We start from the raw sequence: 20451 nt of genomic DNA on the forward strand, positions 1-20451 counted from the left end.
CTTTGACATTACTGAGTGCAGGCATAATTTTCAAGAATCCTAAGTGCGTAAAGTACAATTTAGGGACCTGATTTCCATGTAAATCTTAGTGGCCAATCCACAAAATCCTGTCCAATTGCTTAAATGCCTCAGAGTTTGTAGATATCTACCATACTTGTTTGATTATAAGTCAAACTTGCATATAAATTGACCTTGCATAAAATTGATTCAAATTTTAAGGTTCAATTAAAAAAAATGACTTTTTGCCCAAATATAAATTGATAACTATAGAAAGTCCCTGAACTGCTGTTGTCTTCCAAGCTGCTTTTGCAGAGTGTTGCAGCAGTTGATAGCTTAAAACTGATCCAAGTATATCATAAACCTATAGAGGAGGAGAAATCAAGGACTTGCAATGAGCACAAGAGACCGCAAAACCTTAAAAGTCTTATGTGGATAATCAGATTAATTTGTTTGCCAAGTAGGAGAGGGTTTCCTGAAGTTCTTAGTGTCTTCTGTTGCAAACTCTAATAGTATGGGGCAAGGTTTTTATTACAAAAATTGTTTACACCACAGAAGACAAAGCCATCTGGTTCTGTGCAGGTTTTGTGTGTTTTGGTGATGAGGGCTGTGCGGGCCGGGAGCGGTCCGAGGTTCCCGGGGGCGCGCAGCAGGCTGTGGCCAGCAGCCCTGGCACGTGGGTCGGGGAATGCAGGCGGGCGGACTAGAATTAGGCACGGACGCTTAGCGGTTGATTAAAGATTATTTTACTACACCGAAGATGGTCACGGTGCAGGCAGGAAAACTTGCTTGAGTTGCAGTTACAGACAGAAAAGAAGAGAGGCGGACAAGAGTTCCTTCCACGTGAACCTCTAGCCCAATCCGGTTGAAGGCTCTAAACACGCAAGCCCGTCGTGTCAACCGAAGAAAACAACTCAGAGAAAGAGCTCTGGATACACTCACACGAAGTTTGCTAGGCTCCGTGGAACTTGCGCACAGGGAACTAGTGGACTCCAAGATGAACATGAGCCGGCAGTGTGACAAAGCCATCAGAAAAGCCAATGGCACTTTATCGTGCATCAGCAGATGCATGACGAATAGGTCCAGGGAGGTGATACTTCCCCTCTATCGGGCGCTGGTCAGACCGCAGTTGGAGTACTGCGTGCAATTCTGGGCGCCACATTTCAAGAAGGATGCGGATAACCTGGAGAGGGTACAGAGAAGGGCAACTCGTATGGTCAAGGGCCTGCAGACCAAGCCCTACGAGGAGAGACTAGAGAAACTGGACCTTTTCAGCCTCCGCAAGAGAAGGTTGAGAGGCGACCTTGTGGCTGCCTTTAAGTTCATCACGGGGGCACAGAAGGGAATTGGTGAGGATTTATTCACCAAGGCGCCCCCGGGGGTGACAAGAAACAATGGCCACAAGCTAGCAGAGAGCAGATTCAGATTGGACATTAGGAAGAACTTCTTCACAGTTCGAGTGGCCAAGGTCTGGAACGGGCTCCCAAGGGAGGTGGTGCTCTCCCCTACCCTGGGGGTCTTCGAGAGGAGGTTAGACGAGTATCTAGCTGGGGTCATCTAGACCCAGCACTCTTTCCTGCTTATGCAGGGGGTCGGACTTGATGATCTATTGAGGTCCCTTCCGACCCTAACATCTATGAATCTATGGAAGGGGTTCGTCGAGGGATCGCGCTCGGCGATGGGGAGAGGCCAGAGGTTGATCAGACCCCTATAGCCTTCTTAAGACACACTGGGTTTGATAGGCTCTGCAGCGCTTAGAGTGCTTCACAAGATGTGAAGCCCTCCTTCTCCTTCAGATGGTTGTGGAGTTCTCCCTTGCGGGGTTCTCCTCGGAGTTCTCCAACTTGGGCGGAAACCGCTCAAGCCTCTTATACGGCTAGCAAGCCAATCGCTAGCCGCCACGTGGGAATAATTTAGAACTGGCCAATAGTGGGACACAAATTTGCATGCGGGTGGCGGGAACTCCTTTGCACTGTGCATTTCTCTTTGCAACTAAGAAATGCACCCTGCAAAGAAAGCTCCGAGTGGCGGGAAATAATTTAGCAGTGCCGAAGCACATACAAACAAAATCACACCCTTGGGTTGTGACAAGGGCAAAATAGGTAAAAGCAAGGTAGGTATTTTAACAGGGTGGCCAAGATGCATCCAGCCTGGTTTTGGGGTCATACCTGCCTCAGGGAGGAGAAGGCTTCTTCTGCCCTACAGTACCCTCCCAGCTACTCCTGCCCTCTACTGCAGGAGCTCCCCCTCACCCATCCATGGGCAAGCCTTCTTCTAGTCCTGTCTGCCCCTGCCCTGGCACCAGGTTGGTCCCCTTACTGCCCTCTCATTCAGTGTGCAATGCATCAGTCTGTTTCTTTGCAGGTCACTAGGGAGCCCACTGCCAACATGCTCAGCAGTGGCTGGGTCATATCTTTCTGTGTGAGTATCCTATCTTGGCTTGCTCTTCCACTCTATTGTGAACATCCAGCTCAGGGAAGTATCCCCCTGCCTTGTTCAGTCATGGTGTTGGCAAATAACCTTGTACCCTTCAAGATTGCTGCACAGGGTCGTCTGCTCCCTACAATAGTGCACAGGACAGTCCTGTGTATAATTCTGTATTTTTCCATTGGGGGTGGGGAGGGAGAAATCAGCCTGGAATAAGAACAATATATGGTAAGGGAGTTTTTTTTTGTGTGTCAAGTCCCTTGTGTGAGCATCATGTGTAAGGTGGTTTAAAAGGATTCATAGAATCCCTGTACCAGAGTCCCTGCACCAAGTCACCTGAGGGGCCTATAGGTTGATGTTCATGGAACATGTCAAAAATCCATCAACAGTATTGAATCCAGCGGAAAGACAGCAGCCACGGTCAATTTTATTCAACTGTGGCTGGAGGATTAGGAAGCAGACCAGCTGGTGGTGCCCACATTTTACATAATAGCCTAATTAAATGCAATTAAACATACCTAACTCTTAAAATAAAGCTTTCTTTGCTGATGCATCCTTTTCCCATTTCTTATAGGCTTTCTGCTTGCTCATGAAATCCTTTTGATGTGAATAATCCATCTAATTGCATCTGGAGCCCTTCCCTACAAAAATTTTCCTTGCTTGGGATGCTCTTTCTAAATAGCTTGTCACTAATATATATGTGTTTATAGTGAGGGGGGGTGTAATAAGTCAAAACAAAAGCTTGCGTTATGAGTTTTCAAATGCCTGAGTTTAACTATAAATAACTATAGTTTTCCTTTAACAGACAAACATCAAAAACAAATATTTCCTTATGAATGATGAATGAGATGTCAAATTTTGTGGAGTCCATAAGGATAGTGGAACTGCATGTGGGGCTTGAGCAATAGAAAGATAAGTAGGGAGGGTGCATTTAGTGTATTTTAACTTAAATAAGCAACACAACAAAAATGTGTATATACTTGTCCATAATTACCGTGATCATTTTGCTTCTGTCCCATTCTCCTACCTTCTGTCTTTGGTTGATTGTCTGCTCTTGCACTTTGAGACAAAGCTACCTTCTGATGGATTTCGGAAAGTACCCAGCACAGTTTGGGCACAGCAATAATATAGGCGCTTAGGCAAACAGCTAGGCTGAGATTTGGTTTCTGGTCTCTGTTTTATGTTGAAATTCCAGAACCTTTTCAAGTTGTTTTGTTTGCTTCTTTTCCTTTTGATTTATAAGCTATTCTTTTCTCTTATTGTAAGCTGCCTTGAGCCTTTGTTGAGAAGTGCAGTATATAACTTGAAGGCATAAATAAATAATAAATACTATTATGTCAAATGCATTTTAAACCCTGGCTCCAAACTACTATTATAAAATCAGTAAGGTACAGGATCTTAGGAAATTGTTTGAAGCATGAATTCAAATAATTGTACTGAAGGTTTTTGTCTCCAACATGGCAGCAATTTTAGTCATAATTTTTTGTGCTGGACTGTAGAGAGACAGACATGCTGCCAGAGTTTCAGAACCCTTCCCACCCCAAATATTTCTGCTCTCTATCATTTATCCCTACTTCAGTGCACATCTGCCAGTGATGCTACTAGTAGGCAACCATTGATCCTTCTGGATCATGGTATATGGTAGCTCACCCAGACCTTCAACACATGTGCCTAGGCAGGAATATGGAGGAATAGAGGCTGCCCAGACCTTGCACACCCCCTTAGGCCGTTGAGACAGAATCCAAAGATCAGACTGAGTCCAGATGTTTGGTGCCTTAATGCCTGTAATTATGTGCATGCCCAGGTCACCCATGCGGCAGACAAGGATTCTACCACTGAACCACAACAGTGTAGATCGTGGTGCTAGTAAAATTTATATATATATGCATGAAGATGAAGCAAAACCCCAGTTGCTTAATTGTGTTCATTAAACCCACAGTGAAGCATACTGACAGTCTCCCTTTCTAAAGTCACATAGGTCCAAATAAGAAGTAACTTCCTGGCAGATTTGGTTAAAAACAGACATCACATTTATTCAGTCATTGAGATTATTCAATCATTCAGATGTCCATGTCAGTTGTTCTGGGATAAATCCTAAAAAAAAGGTTCACAAAATAAGGAGTAACTGGTTATTCCAGGACATTGCAATGTGCATTTGAACTGTTATCCTAGGGTTGCATCATTGAGTCAATGGCAGAAAAGGGCTGGTGCATTCAGCTACTCACTAAATGCTGATTAGAATGGCACCCCAATCTCCATATATTTCTGTTCTGGGACAAAAGTACAACTTGCCCAGGGACAAATGTAGCGTCTATTCCTAGCCTTTGATTGGTGATGAGAAAAAAATGTAAATGCTTTCTGTCAACAGTGATTTAATTGCTTATGGTTGCAGTCTCACCACCCAAACTAAACTGTCAGTTCAGGTTGGTAGTAACTTTTCAGGATGCGTGTGCAAACTTGTGCACGATATTTTTAAAAAATTTTTAAAATATATTTTTAAAACATTTTTAAAACACATTTATACTGAATCCTGACATAATACATGCAGACTGAGTTGTCACAACAGTCATAAAACACAAACATTGTGTGTGTGTGTGTGTGTGTGTGTGTGTGTGTGTGTGTGTGTGTGTGTGTGTGTGTATACACCTGCTTAAAACATAACTGTTTTGGATTTCTCTCCTTCTGGTTATAAAATCATATTTTCTGTAACTAAGCAATTACTTCCACTTTGATGGTTCTTCCATTGTATTAAAGTAATTAGTCATTTTTTAAAATGTAAATTATTGAGCATTTTAGTCTGTGTTGTAAACTTAAGGCTCAAAGGATTACCATTTTTATGATGAAATTATTTTATTTCAAAAGAGTAATGGATGAGGAAATAAGGAGACTTACCGGGCTCTGTATTCTATGAGTCATAGGACTTGGTGAGTGAGGTGCTTGTCTCTACAAAGATGTTTTTTGGGTCTCAGATTTGGGTCTCAAATTTTTGGGTCTCAAATTATAGTGCATAGGAGTGACCTCCCCTCTTTCCACAGACATCCTAGTATCTTCCTGTCAGTGGAAAGAACTTGCCATTGTCCTCATCATTCACACAACATGTAAATGTGAAGGCAGATAGTATCTCATACACTTTAGTTTTCTTTTGTTTGGCATTGTGTATTTGCAAACTCCATCTTGGGGTATAGCTGTAACTTGCTTGTAGTGTGATAGGTGCCTGGCCAGGCCTTTCAGTGTCAGGGAAATTTCATCCACTAGTGTCAGGAATTTTTTTTTTCACCTCAAGAATGCTTTTGGCTGTGGAAAGGAAGCAGAGGACCTTTATTCAAAAGCATTATATATTTGGCCATAGTTAAGACTAGAGAATTTTGACTGGTAGGCAACAGTGCCCCCGCCAATACTTAGAAAACAAGTTCCTGGCTATAGCGTCTTGCTTTTATGCTCAAGGCTTTATTGATCACCGGATTTTCAGTTAGGAGGGAAATTTTCTCATTCATCAGATGGCAAGGACTGAGATTTTGCTTTCCACTGTAGCGTGGTTTCTGGTCCTCTTCCTAGGATTCTTTGTGCATCAATTAACAGCAACTACTTCTCTGTCACTGCAGTGGCAAACTACTGGAGTGACTTGGTGTTCCCTGCTTTTATCTGTGGCCCATTGGGTGTTTCTGGCCTTTCTGATTCTGTGCCTTATAGTCTTGCAGGACGGTTTGGAGTGGCCCTTTTGAAAACTCTTTGGGCACATGGTTGTTTGTGTACCTGTGGAGCTGGACGATGGCTCAGGTCTATTCCAGTCCCTTGTCTATATTTATAGAGGGGGAAAACCCCCCAGAAAAACCACTCCAAATTAGTTGGTGGGTGCTGGGGTTTTATTTATGTTTTCATGGTCTCTCTCACTCCTTCCTAATATCTTAACACCCTTCATCATAAACAAGATATTATTTTGTTTCTCATTATGAATAAATCCACGTCACTTTGCTAATGTAACAGACATTGAGAGAGTTGCTGTTCTCCTTTTAATTTGGGAACATGCACTCACTTCTTGCATTCCTTGGACACAATATATGAATTTCTATGTGGTTTGTTTCAGAAGCTGTACAATAACTCTTAATATAAAACGATTTAAGAGAAGAAAGAGGTAGACCAAGGTAGTATCTTTCTAAATTTAAAAATCTAGAACTGTATTAAGTGACAGGAGAATTTGAATTGAAGTCCTCCAGAAAGCTAGTTTTTTTAGTAGCTCAATGAGCTGCCCCTTTCTTTGCCCACTTTAAACTTCGCAAATATGTTAGCAGTGTACATACGTTACACACCTTTGTATCAGTACTGGGACTGTCTGGAATATTAGGACCTGTGCTTATGACAAGACTTACTATGGCATGCCCTTGCATGACCCTTCTCAACTTTGTCTAGGGCAACAAAGGAGATTGTCTCACTTCAGGTAGATGGAAGTATAGTACTTAAGTCAAACAGTACTTGCAAAGCAAAATTACAAGAGAGTGATTATAGCTCTCAACAACACCCCCCCCCCTTGCAAATGAGGGACATTTCTGTTACCATCCTTTTACATCATGCTCTGTTTTGGGTCATTTCAGTCACTCCAGCATCCGTTTTTAATATTTCTTTCTAAAACAATTGTTTGAAACAAACAATTCTTGGCCATTTTGCTACTGCCTGAGTTCAAAATATCAGCAAGAAAACCAGCAAATCTTGTCAAGCAACACTGGCTAATGAAATTGTCAAAGCTGTTAGCAGCAACAGAGCATATTGGGGGTCATCTGTTGGCATACTCATTGAGAAGACATTGCATTTTGAATATAATTTATATTCAAAATGGGGGCACTTGCCTGCCTGTACACAAATGCCAGGAGCTTGGGGAATAAGCAGGAGGAGCTCATCCTCCTGCTCAGTGCAAACAATTACGATGTCATAGGGATCACGGAGACCTGGTGGGACTCCACCCATGACTGGACCACGGGGATAGATGGCTATACCCTGTACAGGAGGGATCGTGTAGAGAAAAGGGGCGGGGGTGTAGCTCTCTATGTTAAGGAAAGCTACGCGTCCCTGCAAGCCGATATTGGCGACCAGGGTGGACGGCTGGAGACCCTCTGGGTTAAAATCCGTGGGGAACACGGCACAGGGGACACAATGGTGGGAATCTATTACAGACCTCCCACCCAAAGTCCTGAGCTAGACCAGGAGTTTGCCCAGGAACTGGCTGAGGCAGCTTGCTCCAGGACCATGGTTGTCATGGGTGACTTCAATTACCCAGACATCTCGTGGGAGGATCGCTCAGCAAAATCTGAGCGGTCGCAGAGCTTCCTCTCGTGCGTGGATGACCTCTACCTGACTCAAGAAGTCTATGGGCCAACGAGAGGCAAAGCGCTGCTCGACCTTGTGCTGGCTACTGGGGAGGACCTAGTCGGCGACCTAGTGATCGATGGGAAGCTGGGTGACAGCGACCACGAGCTGATCGCCTTCACCATCCGCCGAAAAGCTGGCAAGTCAGTCAGCAACACGCAAGTCCTTGACTTCAGGAAAGCCGACTTTGACAAGCTCAGGAGGCTTGTCAGTGAGGCCCTAAGGGACTGTGACCACAGGGAGAGGGGAGTTCAAGAAGAGTGGTTGCTCCTCAAGGGAGTGATCCTCAATGCACAAACTAAGTCTATTCCATCTTGGAGGAAAGGCAGCAAGAGGGCACAGCAGCCCCTCTGGCTCTCCAGGGACCTAGCAGACCTCCTGAGGCTAAAAAGAAAGGCCTACAAAGGATGGAGGATGGGAGTCACCTCCAAGGAGGATTATTCTGCACTGGTCTGGTCCTGTAGGGAGCAGACCAGGAAAGCCAAGGCTGCAACTGAACTCCAGCTAGCTTTGAGCATCAAGGACAATAAAAAGTCCTTTTTCAGATCTGTGGGGAGCCGGAAGAAAAGCAGGGGCAACGTTGGACCCCTGCTGAACCAGATGGGGCAACTGACAACTGACGCCCAGGAAAAAGCCAACCTATTAAATAGGTACTTTGCGTCGGTCTTTCATCAGCCCCATGGGACGCCTGTGCCTGCTACAGGGCCGGGAAGTCCGGGTGAGGGTGATCCCCTGCCCTCCATTAATGCTGACTTTGTGAAGGAACATCTTGAGAAGCTGGATACCTTCAAGTCAGCCGGCCCTGACAATCTTCACCCCAGGGTACTCAAGGAGCTGGCGAGCATCATAGCCCAGCCTCTAGCGCGGATCTTTGAAAACTCTTGGCGCTCTGGTGTAGTGCCCGATGACTGGAAGAAGGCCAACGTGGTGCCTATCTTCAAGGAAGGGAGGAAAGTGGATCCGGCTAACTATAGGCCCATCAGCCTGACTTCTATCCCGGAGAAGATCTTAGAAAAGTTTATTAAGGAGGCCATCCTTAATGGACTGGCCGACGCCAACATCTTAAGGGATAGCCAGCACGGGTTTGTTGCGGGTAGGTCTTGCTTGACCAATCTCATTTCCTTCTACGACCAGGTGACCTATCACCTGGACAAGGGAGATGAGATTGATGTCATATATCTTGACTTCAAAAAAGCCTTCGATCTGGTGTCCCATGATCATCTCTTGGAGAAACTGGCCAATTGTCGCCTTGGGTCCCCCACGATCCACTGGCTGGAAAATTGGCTCCGGGGTCGGACCCAGAGGGTAGTAATTGATGGAAGTCACTCATCGTGGTGTCCTGTGACCAGTGGGGTCCCCCAGGGCTCTGTCCTTGGACCCATACTGTTCAACATCTTCATTAATGATGTGGACACTGGAGTCAGAAGCGGACTGGCCAAGTTCGCCGATGACACCAAACTTTGGGGCAAAGCATCCACACCAGAAGACAGGCGGATGATCCAGGCTGACCTGGACAGGCTCAGCAAGTGGGCGGATGAGAATCTGATGGTGTTCAACGCCGATAAATGCAAGGTTCTCCACCTTGGGAAAAAAAACCCGCAGCATCCTTATAGGCTCGGCAGTGCTATGTTGGTTAGCACTATGGAAGAAAGAGACTTGGGGGTCATCATTGACCACAAGATGAACATGAGCCTGCAATGCCATGCTGCGGCTAGTAAAGCGACCAAAACGCTGGCTTGCATCCATAGATGCTTCTCAAGCAAATCCCAGGACGTCATTCTCCCCCTGTACTCGGCCTTAGTGAGGCCGCAGCTGGAGTACTGCGTCCAGTTTTGGGCTCCACAATTCAAAAAGGATGTGGAGAAGCTTGAGAGAGTCCAGAGAAGAGCCACGTGCATGATCAGAGGTCAGGGAAGCAGACCTTACGATGACAGGCTGAGAGCCCTGGGGCTCTTTAGCCTGGAAAAGCGCAGGCTCAGGGGTGATCTGATGGCCACCTACAAGTTTATCAGGGGTGACCACTAGTATCTAGGGGAACGTTTGTTCACCAGAGCGCCCCAAGGGATGACGAGGACGAATGGTCACAAACTACTACAAGATCGTTTCAGGCTGGACATAAGGAAGAATTTCTTTACTGTCCGAGCCCCCAAGGTCTGGAACAGCCTGCCACCGGAGGTTGTTCAAGCGCCTTCATTGAACACCTTCAAGATGAAACTGGATGCTTATCTTGCTGGGATCCTATGACCCCAGCTGACGTCCTGCCCTTTGGGCGGGGGGCTGGACTCGATGATCTTCCGAGGTCCCTTCCAGCCCTAATGTCTATGAAATCTATATGGGAAGCTATCTTTACAGCTGTAAGGGACAGAAGCTTAAATACTATGGAAACTAATGACTTAAACTCTTACACTGACCTTGTTATTGCCAAGTGGATTCTTCAATCCCTGTTCCATGTGGTGTTATATAGTTTGGACTGTGCTTTCTGGGTTTAAAATATCAGTAAAGTGTATAAAATAAATTACAACTTTGTCTTCACTCCAAGGCTACCTGTTATGGCTAATAAAAGTTGTGAGTCCTTGGGGGAAGATTTTTTTTTTTTCCACCAAAAAATACATCCATTCTTCATTGAACTGATAAATCTCAGATCTCATTTATAATGAGCAGATCTCAGGTGCACTTGAAATAGGGCTTTATAGCAATAATTTTTATTTTCTTTCATTGCTTTATGCAGTAATGTGCATGTCGTAGGAAGCTGCGTTTTTAATTGGAACTTAAGAAATGTAATTAAGCTAAGAAAAAAAATCTTTCTTTTCCCAAATCTGTCTTGTATTTCTATGAATACCCTATGCTATTAGTTAACGTGAAGTACTGCATACATAAAAATGTCAAACACTACAGTATTTCCCATATTCATGCTATGAATCTCTTTGAGACAAAATGATTGCTTTGGGACAAAATGAAAATATGTTATTTGCTAAATTTAATACCTGAATATTCAGTATGTTTTTATTGCTACATAAGAAGGATTTTGATTCTGCAATTGTAGCTTTAGACACATCTTCTTGTGGGTGGAACAAATACATATTCATGCAAATTTCAGAAGGAAAAGTTTGCAAGGTGAGACATGTATTTGTATTCACTTATGCTGAAAAAATGGAATTGCTCATTCTTTGCATCCTTACCATTTTTTAGTTCTTAATCACAGAATTTGTACGTTTATACTAACTTGTAAGGTTAAAAAATATGATGTGAAAGGAATGGTTCTTGTTGATATTGAGGCACTAGAGTCATGCTCAAAAGAACTAAGTGAAAGATGCACAATTTTGGCTGGTCATCAGTAGTTGGTCAATAGCATTGAGGATGTTTTGTCAATATATATATGCTAATATATGTGTTTTTACACAAATTAATCTTTTTAGGCAATTATTATTTCACCCGTCTTGAAAATAAGTACTACTACACAAGCATTGTGATAATGAAAAGTTGTCTAGTTCTACATTTTCTTCTGCAAGTACTTTGGTATCTTCCACTGACATGCTATTTTTTAGCTTCTTAAAATAATATTCTGTAAGGATTCACCTTTGGAACAACTTAGTACTTTTTTCTGGTAATCACAGGATGGGAACAACCAGTACATGAGTTCAGTTAGGATGCCTGAGATGCAAAATTATTATTTATAACACAGAAGTACCCTCGCTTTCTGTTTTAACTTTTCTGAAAGCATTTGTGATGTTACAGTTTAGAGTTCAGGTTTATTAATTTTTAGGTTTGCCAGATTGTTGTGTAAAAACTGCTATAAAATAAAAAGTGATTCCATTTAATTTTAATCCTCTTGTTGCATTGTAAATGTGCGACTAGACTTTCATTAACTTTAGCACTGTGGGGAGGGTTTCCTGCTGAAAGAATTGATGAGAATTCTCTTTTTTTTATAGGTTTCTTGCAGCCTTTCCTGGAAGCCTGTAGTAACGAGTCCTTTTTCCGTACTTGTTCTGTGTTGCTTCGAAACCCTAAACTAGATCTTCAGATACTGGAAAAACTCAGCATTTTACTGCAAAAGCTCTCCAGAATCAAGTAAAGTTTTTTCTTTGGTTGGTTAAGGGTTTTCAAGCTGTCATTGTTTTCACTTATCAAAAGCTGTTTTCTTCATTCTCTTCTTCCCAATGTCTATAGTTCCAGCAGTATAACAGATTATTAGCTCTAGCATGGGAAGTACCTAAATTGCCTTGCCATTTATTACATTAAAGAACAGCTTGCACCATCATAAACATGAATGTTTAAGCTGCGTTTGTAAAGAGCTTAAAGATCTAGCACAGCACAGCTTACAATGAGTGTAAAACTGTATTGGTCTCCTGAGTGTTTTTATTTTATATTTGAGTTTTCCTCTTGTATACTGATGAATTACCTTCTAAAGACTGACTTCATTTTTCTTTCCACTGACCCTCAGTAATATCACTTTTTCCAGGTAATATTTTCCAAAGGGCTAAAAGTGACTTGGGAGCCAAAAATCTTATCAGTTTTCAAAATCCAAGTCCCTTTTGAAAATAGTAATGTTCCTAAGACACTTAAGTCTTTTAAAAATGCTACCCTCTTTTCAGTAGGACCTTTTCCGTGATTGTTACTTTACAAATTTATTACAACAGACATTTTCATTAATTGTGGTATCACAGCTCTTACTGAATTCCTTCAGGACATTACTTAGTAGGATTACTTCCTTATAAAACAGAAAATTGAAGTCCTTTACTAAGATTAGGTGGATGAAAAAAACTGGCAGAAAATTGAGGATGTGCAGTTTAGTTTGGTTCTTCTCCATGAAGATGAAAACTAACTCTCAGTGGGAAAAAGAATAAAATAAAAGTTTCTGAGTTCAAAGAAAATTCTGAAGTAGCCAGTATTTTTCACCCAAAATAATTTAAAATTTCATTGGGATGTTCATACAAGACTTCCTAACATTTTGTAAGTCTGGGAAAAAAAGTCTTGCAGGTGGTAGAAGTTCAGAGTTGGATTTCTCTGCAATATTCTTGAGTATCAGCTTTCTCTGTACTTTCAGGGCAGTCACTTTTTTCCTAGGTTTCTTTTATCCACCTATTTACCTTCTGATCTCTCCCTATACTTAGTCTACTTCCCAGTCGCTCTTTCATATGAATAAAACCTTGCTTCACCTTGAGTTTTCTTTGCACTACATTAAAAAGCCACTTATAAATGGAGAGGGAAGTTCCTGATGATTTTTGTATGCATGTCTCCCTCCCTTCTCTCCACCTCTGCCTTCTTCCCCTTCCTTTCCTTCCCCCTACCTCTGCTCTCTGTACCAGAGCCATATCAGCTTGGACAGTTATCCTTCCTGGAAATGTTAAAGAAGTATATCCATTAAATTCAAGTTATAACCCAGATTTTGATTCAATTAAAAAATCAGATTCTCTGGGATTAATTACTTAAAAGTTAATTGAAATTCTCTTTTTACCTTTTAAAAAAAATCAAATGAATATTTAACTTTGACTTATGCTGTGCTAAAATCTTTTGCAGAAGTAATAAGAAGATGTTTGAACTATTTACACTTCACCTAATGATCCAAGAGCTGCAGAGGACAACACATCCAGATCATGCTTTTCTCTCTATTAACCTCAATTCAATTCTTTTTAATTTGGGCTTAACAAAGAGCAACTCCCTTGTCTCCAATCTAAACACAAGTCACTAATTAACCATATTTTACTATGAATTATTTTCTATTGATATTTGTTCAATCTTTTGCTAGTTATAAAAAATAGGCTAGCTAACAAGGACATCAGGATTTTATTTACTATTTAGTGTGTAGTTTATGACTTACGACATATTACCCTCATATGAACTCATGAAAATGGAAAGTAGTACATTTCAAGATACTGTTTGTTCAATTTAGCTGACATTTTCCTGTAGGTTTCAGTGACCTGTACTGTCCTACTCATTCACCCCAAGCAGCACCGTCTCCACAAGCAGACTGCTAGTATCAGCCTTCCTCAGTGATGTAAAATTAATTATTCCTTTTAATCTCCAAAGTGTTTTATGGGTATTTATTATAATTATCACATAATAGAGAGACATTAGTATTTTCATAAGTGTATATCAGAAGGAGGATTGTTTTGATTATTGAAGCCAAATTTTGATAAAATTAAACATGCTACAGATGTGTATGATTTGATGTGCATTCAATAAAAGCCTCTGTGATTCCAATAGTTCCAAGAATTATTGTTCCATAATCTCTTCTTTCTAAGACATGTTTACCATATTTTGCTGTGATTTTTTTTACTCAAAATGCTACTGATCTAGTATTTCTGTATAGTTTTTAATTGTAGTATTCCAATGCTAAATGTGAGTAAAAGTATTTCTTAAAGAAAACATATTGATATTGCTCCATTCAAAAATTGTAATCTTTTACCTAATCCATTTTCTGTTGATTTCCAAAAAGGGCCCAAGTCATCCCATTTTCTTACTTCTGCATGCACAAATTTGTGTTTTTTCAAGTTGTCATGTACCTACACAGTATTGCTATTCAGAAAGTACTTACGCAGAGAAAGTGTCACTTTTTGAAAACTTGGCCTAATAATTGTCTTTTATGTCCCGCTTTTGTAATTGATTATACCATTCTGCCATGACTCCTGCAACTCCTTAGAATTATAAATTTGAAACTGCATTTACAGTTTAAGAAGGTGCCATAAGTCTGTGTTTGATTAACACTGGTGTAACAAGGGCTGTCTTTAGGGGTGGCCATAATGCCCCCTGGTGGCCACTCGGCCTTTATTTCTCCCTGTCCTTTAAGCATCCTCCCCTTCTGCTCACCTGCCATGCCTGGAAGTTAACATGTATTTAGACATGTTAACATGTATTTAGACATAGGAGGCTGCCCCAGGGATCCCTGAGCGAGATCTTTTCTGCTCACAAGCCATGGTCTACCAGCTTACTGCCTTAAAGGCAATTTCATGACCTCATCTCCCCTTCTAGTCACACCCATGCCTTCCAGATGTTACCAGTTAATCAATTATCAGTAAGTCTAATGGGCCCTCAGCCCTAGTCCCCCTCACTCTCTTGGCCCCCTTCTTGGTCCCTGGGCTCCCTAGGCTCTTCTGTGCCCTGCTTCCAAGCTCTGGCCTCATTCCCAGACTGCTCTGTCCTTCCTTTGCCCTGTTCCCGGGCTTTAGACTTACTTCCAGGTCTCTGGCCCTGCTGTCAGGTCTGCTGGGACCTCCTCCTCCTCCCCATATTCCTTCCCTAACCACCAATTCCTGCGGCCTCCACTTCCCCTTAGTCCCACCCTAAACCACTGATGTTACTCAAGCCTTAAGGCTGTATTACCTATAGGCTTTCTTGGTGTCCATCAGGATCCTCTCTCTCTAGCCTGCTCAGGAGCTCCTCTCACATCAGTCTCCAGGGCTAGACTGCCTGCCCAGCTCAGGACCTAGGCTTATATACACCTAAGTCTGGCCCCCTTCTGATCAGGTGTCCCCTAATTGCTGCCTGCAATTTCTCAGCAGCATTTCCACCTCTTAAAGTAACAGGTGTCCCAAGCGCCCTGTTACACTGGTCAGTCTGTGTGACACTTCACTGGGCATATCTACATGTGCATTTACTGTGCAGTGAGCAGCTTTTACACTGGCATCTACACATTCAGGTGTTACAGCACAGTAACACTGTGTATGTACTAACTTGGGACTAAAGTTAGTCCTAGGTCAGTCCACACAAACAGGGTTACTGCGCAGTAAGGTGTCTACCCATGCCTTACTGCACAGTAACTACTTGGGCATTTGCTACCTGCATCATGCAGATTTTATACCCAAGTCAGTGTAAGTCCACCATAGTTACTGCGCAGTATGGAGGTGCATGTATCTACACGTGCCCATACTGCGCAGTAATTTCAGTTACTGTGCCATAACCTAAGTTACGGCACAGTAACAGTGCACGTGTAGATGTGCCCACAAAGAGTTACTTTTTTGCCCTTTAGAATTTTCTGTGTTTTTCTTTAATGTTTGTTTTGCTTCATACATTTTTACTGGGAAATCTTTGAAATTGGCCTGTGATAGAAAATTTTCCTTGTCAATCTGACCTTTCAATGTTGCTGATCTTTTTACAAGAAAATCAAATTACATCAAATTTGGTAAATGCGTTCTATCCAGAATATAAGCAGCACATATTTCTGAAAAAAATGGGATGACTTTTAGCTGTTGTTTGTCATAGATTAAAATTTGTGCAAAGAATTGCTGATGTATTAACTCTTTGAATAAAACTATCTCCATCAGCAGTTATGCTTCCCTGCCAGATTTTATCCAGCAATACAGCAGGTTTCATATGCCACTTATCTGGCAGATAAGATTTTCTTTATTAGCAGATGTATTTCTCAGCCTATGTTTTCTAGCCCCACCTAAGCTCTTGTAAACATGATAGGAAATTAATATGCAGAACTGGTTTGTGAAGCTGTTACACACAGAATGTTAATTCTGCTCTCCTAGTGCTGACAGTCTTGGTCGTTGCCTTCACTAAACCCTTCCAGGGTCAGCAAGCACTGCACTGAACATCCCTAACTGTGTTTGGGTAATTTGGTAGAGGTATTTAAATGGTGTTTTGGAGCATACAGGATTGTTGTTGCCATGGCATATTTTATAGTATCTTGTATTAGCTGCAATGTGTTAAGAGATATAATGTCACTGGAGTTGAGTTATGAATTTATGTGTAGTTTAACTTGATTTTCTTCATTTGGGGATTTTTGTGTCAAGTATCCAGCATCTTTGAAGTGCTTCACAATTAATCTTTTTCTTAGAAATGGAACTAAATTTACCCATGTTCTTAAAAGGGTTATGGCAAATGTTCTACTACTACACAAAATTTAATGATATTATCCACTGTCTAGAGAAGAAATGTATTGATGTGCACTTTGTTTTTGGTATTCATATAATGTAAGAATAAAACCGTTACAGGAAGTAATTTTTGCATAATTCAATATCTGAATCATATGAATGCCTGATGCACAGAAACATGTGGTTAAATAGAACTAAAAGCTGTAATTTAAGATTGAATTTGTATAAGTTTATGCATGATTTTGAACACTGAGTTTAGCAGTTTTTCTTGTGTGCATAGTTAGTTGTTTCCTTTTAATCTTTTTCAGTGTATATTAATCTCTTGTGTACGTGTATACAGTGCTGTAGATTAATATGAAAATTAGAACTGTGAGTACACACATGCATTTTTTAATTGGACCCTGAAAATGCAATTGCTCTTGGACATTAAAAGATAAAGCTATAAAACTTTTTAATGAAGATAGTCAAAAGAAGGCAAACCATAGAAAATCTGATATCTCAGTTTAGGATGTGGCTTTGTTAGCACTATCATTCATTCAAAAGTAATTTGTCAAACTGCAAAAAAGCCATGAAAGTCACAAAGGTGAGGTTCTGTGTATTTGTTTTTGCTGTTTTAAGTGCTGAAAGTTCACATTTTTTAACTTTTATTTGCAACCATGAGGACCAGCTACTTCCTTTAAAAATGAAAACTTAGATTACGTCAAAATAATGTGGGTGCAGGATCTGATCATTAAGAAAAGCACTAAGGTTAAAGAAACTTGGGATAAAAATCATGAATTGCAATATTTGATCTGTTCTAGTCCAACTTCGTAGGAGATGTGTATGATGATGACGTAAGCTAGACATTCTCTTTGACTTTCCACTTTTCTGATATACCAGAGTTTAAATTGCCATTATATACAGAAGGAAGTGTTGAAACAAGGTACAAATCCAAGTAGGGTAGAGACTACTTTCACTTGTACCTTGTTTTTTATAGTCAGATTGTAATGATTTAGCTTCTTTCCCATATTGCTAGAGCAGGCATTAAACAAAAGTAAATGCCTTATTTGTAAGAGGGCCTAATTTGCACTACCTTACCAGCAACCAATTGCCCATTTGGTTGATTTTGTACCTTAACTTGCTGTAGTTCACATTCATAGTGAGGTCCTTTATTTTGTAAATCATATCCATCCTTGTTTTAATTAATCTTGATTTCTTCTCCCTTGCCTACTTTTTGCACTATCCATACTTGTATTGCATTTTAATAGCTACACTAGTGTCTTTCATTATATTTTCATTAATTATTCTCCATGTAAAAAAAAATAAAATTAGCTTAAATCCTGCTTCCAGGCACCCTTTCTTAGTCTCATATCACTCATATTTCATTTGTACCTTCTAAAGGAATGCATTTGTATATGTAAAATTGTTATATATAATATGAACATCATATGTAATGTGCACATGTGCTACAGCATAGGAAGAATCCATTTGACAGTATTGAAATTGGAAGTTGTCTCAAGTAAAAAAAAAAAAAAAAAGTATCAAGGGGGAATCGTTTTAAGCTAAAAAAAAAAAAAAAAAAAAAGTATGGGGTAAAACATAAGCAAATCAGTAAAATCTTCTGGAAAGTCTGCTCATTTTTCCCTACATCTACAGGAAGCTAGCCAAGTTATCCATGTATTTCAGATAAAGTCCTTCCAATTGACTTAGGAATTTAAGTTGCATTCACAAAAGAAGATTGTGGCTGGGCTGTCAAACATAGGCCCACCAGCCAAGTCCTGCATTTGGTATCACTCCCCCTGAGCTGCCAGGCAACTGGAGTGCCAGGGAATTTGCGGTTGTGGGTAGCAGGGGTGGGGCCTGCCACACAAACCATGGCCCCATTGGCCATGGTTTGGTGGCAGGGGCACAAGGCGGGGCTGTGCATTGCTCACCCTGTGGCTGCTTGGGGCCACCACCACTTTGCCCACTGCAATTCACCTTGTGGCCATTTGGCCCACAGCTGCTGGCTTTGCTGCCTCAGGTGCTGTTCTGTTGCCACTGCCACTGCCTCTACTGCCACTGGCTCCACCATAGCTGCTGTCTGAATCCAGCCTGGGACCCAGCATGAGTCTGACACCCCTGAATTACGACTAGGCCTATGCTGTCTGCTTGGCTGTCTTGACTGCCACCAAAAATAAGCTCTGTCCATCTACTTCCACTCTGTACATCCTAAATACAGCCTCTTGACACTGCTCTTGAAATCTCTGCCCCTGGCATGCTTGAGAGCACCCTTGGAGTATTCTTGCCACCTCCTGTCTAGGTTTGGAGCATGTCTGGGTTTACAAAAGCAGTTCAGGTGTGCCCTATGTCTTGAGCTATGCAGCTGTTGTTGCGTTAGTGGCAGTACAGTGTGTTAAGGAGAGGGGGACAGTTATCTAGGTGTGTGTCCTTGAATTAGGCATCTGTTAAACACCATCAATAATTGAACAAGTTTGCCCTAATAGGAAAATTGAGCGTCCCAAAAAGGACTATTGATTTGCTTAAAGCTTATTGTGTTTTTTACCCATTTTGAAATTTGGTAGATGCAACATGGTTAGGTTATAAGTTTCTTGCTGGGATTCATGTCCAAAACTGTGTTTTAAGTAATATAGTTTCTGTTTGTGTTCTAGGAGAGAGACCAGACTGACAGGAGGAAAGGTCCTGGAAGAATCCTGAATTCCCTAAAAGAGGGAAACAAGAAGCACAGGAGTCCAAAGTCTCCGCCGCACTCTGAGAACTTTTGATTTCAATAAGGTTAATTTCACTTTGCTGCCATTGGTAAAGTTAAGAGCTACTACAGTTAAGGAAATCAGGAAGACAGCACTGTATTTGTTCATGTTTGGAAAATTTTCTTCCCAACAAGGTTAGAAACTCTTTCAATCTTAATGTGCCATACTTACCAAAAAAGACTTCCCACTTACTACTGATATATGGACAAGTAGATATTCAAGCTTGACCAGCAGATTAGAAATTTGTTAAAAATATGAGGAAAATAAATGGATACTGTAAAAAGATTTCTCTGGGTGGGGGGTCATTGCTTTTTCAAAAAGAGCAGGGAAATCAGAGATAGTAAACTCGTATGTGTCCCAGCTTGTACAATTACACAGTCTACCTACACAGTTGTAACCCTCACAAAGGTCTTCCTTATTATAATGGCATGGAATTCATAGTTACCTACCAGTTTCCCTATACATGATAAAATGTTCTATTTTTAAATTTTATATTACTGAACTTAATAGTAAATTAAAGGCAAAAGATTTTTAATGAGATAATTAAACTGAAAGCTTAAAGATATGCCTATGGCAATATTTTTATGAACTTGCATTCATGGTAAGCATCAGCATCTTTTGAATATAGCTTAATTTATCAGATCAAATAAAAACTAAGCTGTAAGCAAAACTCATACATCACAACTGAACTATATCCTTTAATTAGAAGCTGAGTATGTCACCTAGGACTGAATGGCTTGAGGGACTGACAGACTTATGCAAAGCTTTTCATCTTCAGGTAATATTTTCAAATTTGGTCCAGATTGGTAGTATCTGAAAGTTTGATGTCTTCTATTAAATATGGTGGTGCTTTAATTTTTAGTTGTTAGAGGTGGTGCTGTGATAATGCAATGACTTGTAGAAGTTATGTTTTTAGAAATAATGTAGTATTTATTCACCCCACATTGTGCACACATGCAGGACCATGTGACTGCACTGGTATTATGGGGGGCATGGCCCAGTCTGGTGATGCTGGCCATGTCTACATGAGACGCTTACTGTGCAGTAGCTCGTTACTACTGCACAGTAGTATCACCGGGCACAAAGCGTGATGTGATGCTACTGCACAGTAGTAATGAACTACT

General features: G+C 41.2%; 1 protein-coding gene across 12 annotated transcripts in view; it reads left to right on the plus strand.

Annotated features, from left to right (window-relative positions):
• CCDC138 (coiled-coil domain containing 138) overlaps positions 1-20451 on the plus strand; it is a 120957-nt gene that overhangs the window by 52053 nt on the left and 48453 nt on the right. For 5 of the 12 annotated variants that reach the window (XM_059721041.1, XM_059721040.1, XM_059721038.1 and 2 more), the window contains exons 14-16: positions 11712-11850; positions 19229-19461; positions 20034-20105. In XM_059721041.1, coding sequence (XP_059577024.1) covers positions 11712-11850; positions 19229-19274 — 185 coding nt within the window. In that variant the 3' untranslated portion in view covers positions 19275-19461; positions 20034-20105. Of the gene's footprint in view, positions 1-11711; positions 11851-13299; positions 13986-19228; positions 19462-20033; positions 20106-20451 lie in introns of those variants that run through there. The other 7 variants (XM_019484998.2, XM_059721045.1, XM_059721035.1 and 4 more) reach the window with 4 other exon arrangements.

Source organism: Alligator mississippiensis, chromosome 1 (assembly GCF_030867095.1).
Source record: "Alligator mississippiensis isolate rAllMis1 chromosome 1, rAllMis1, whole genome shotgun sequence".
Classification (NCBI taxonomy): domain Eukaryota; kingdom Metazoa; phylum Chordata; order Crocodylia; family Alligatoridae; genus Alligator; species Alligator mississippiensis.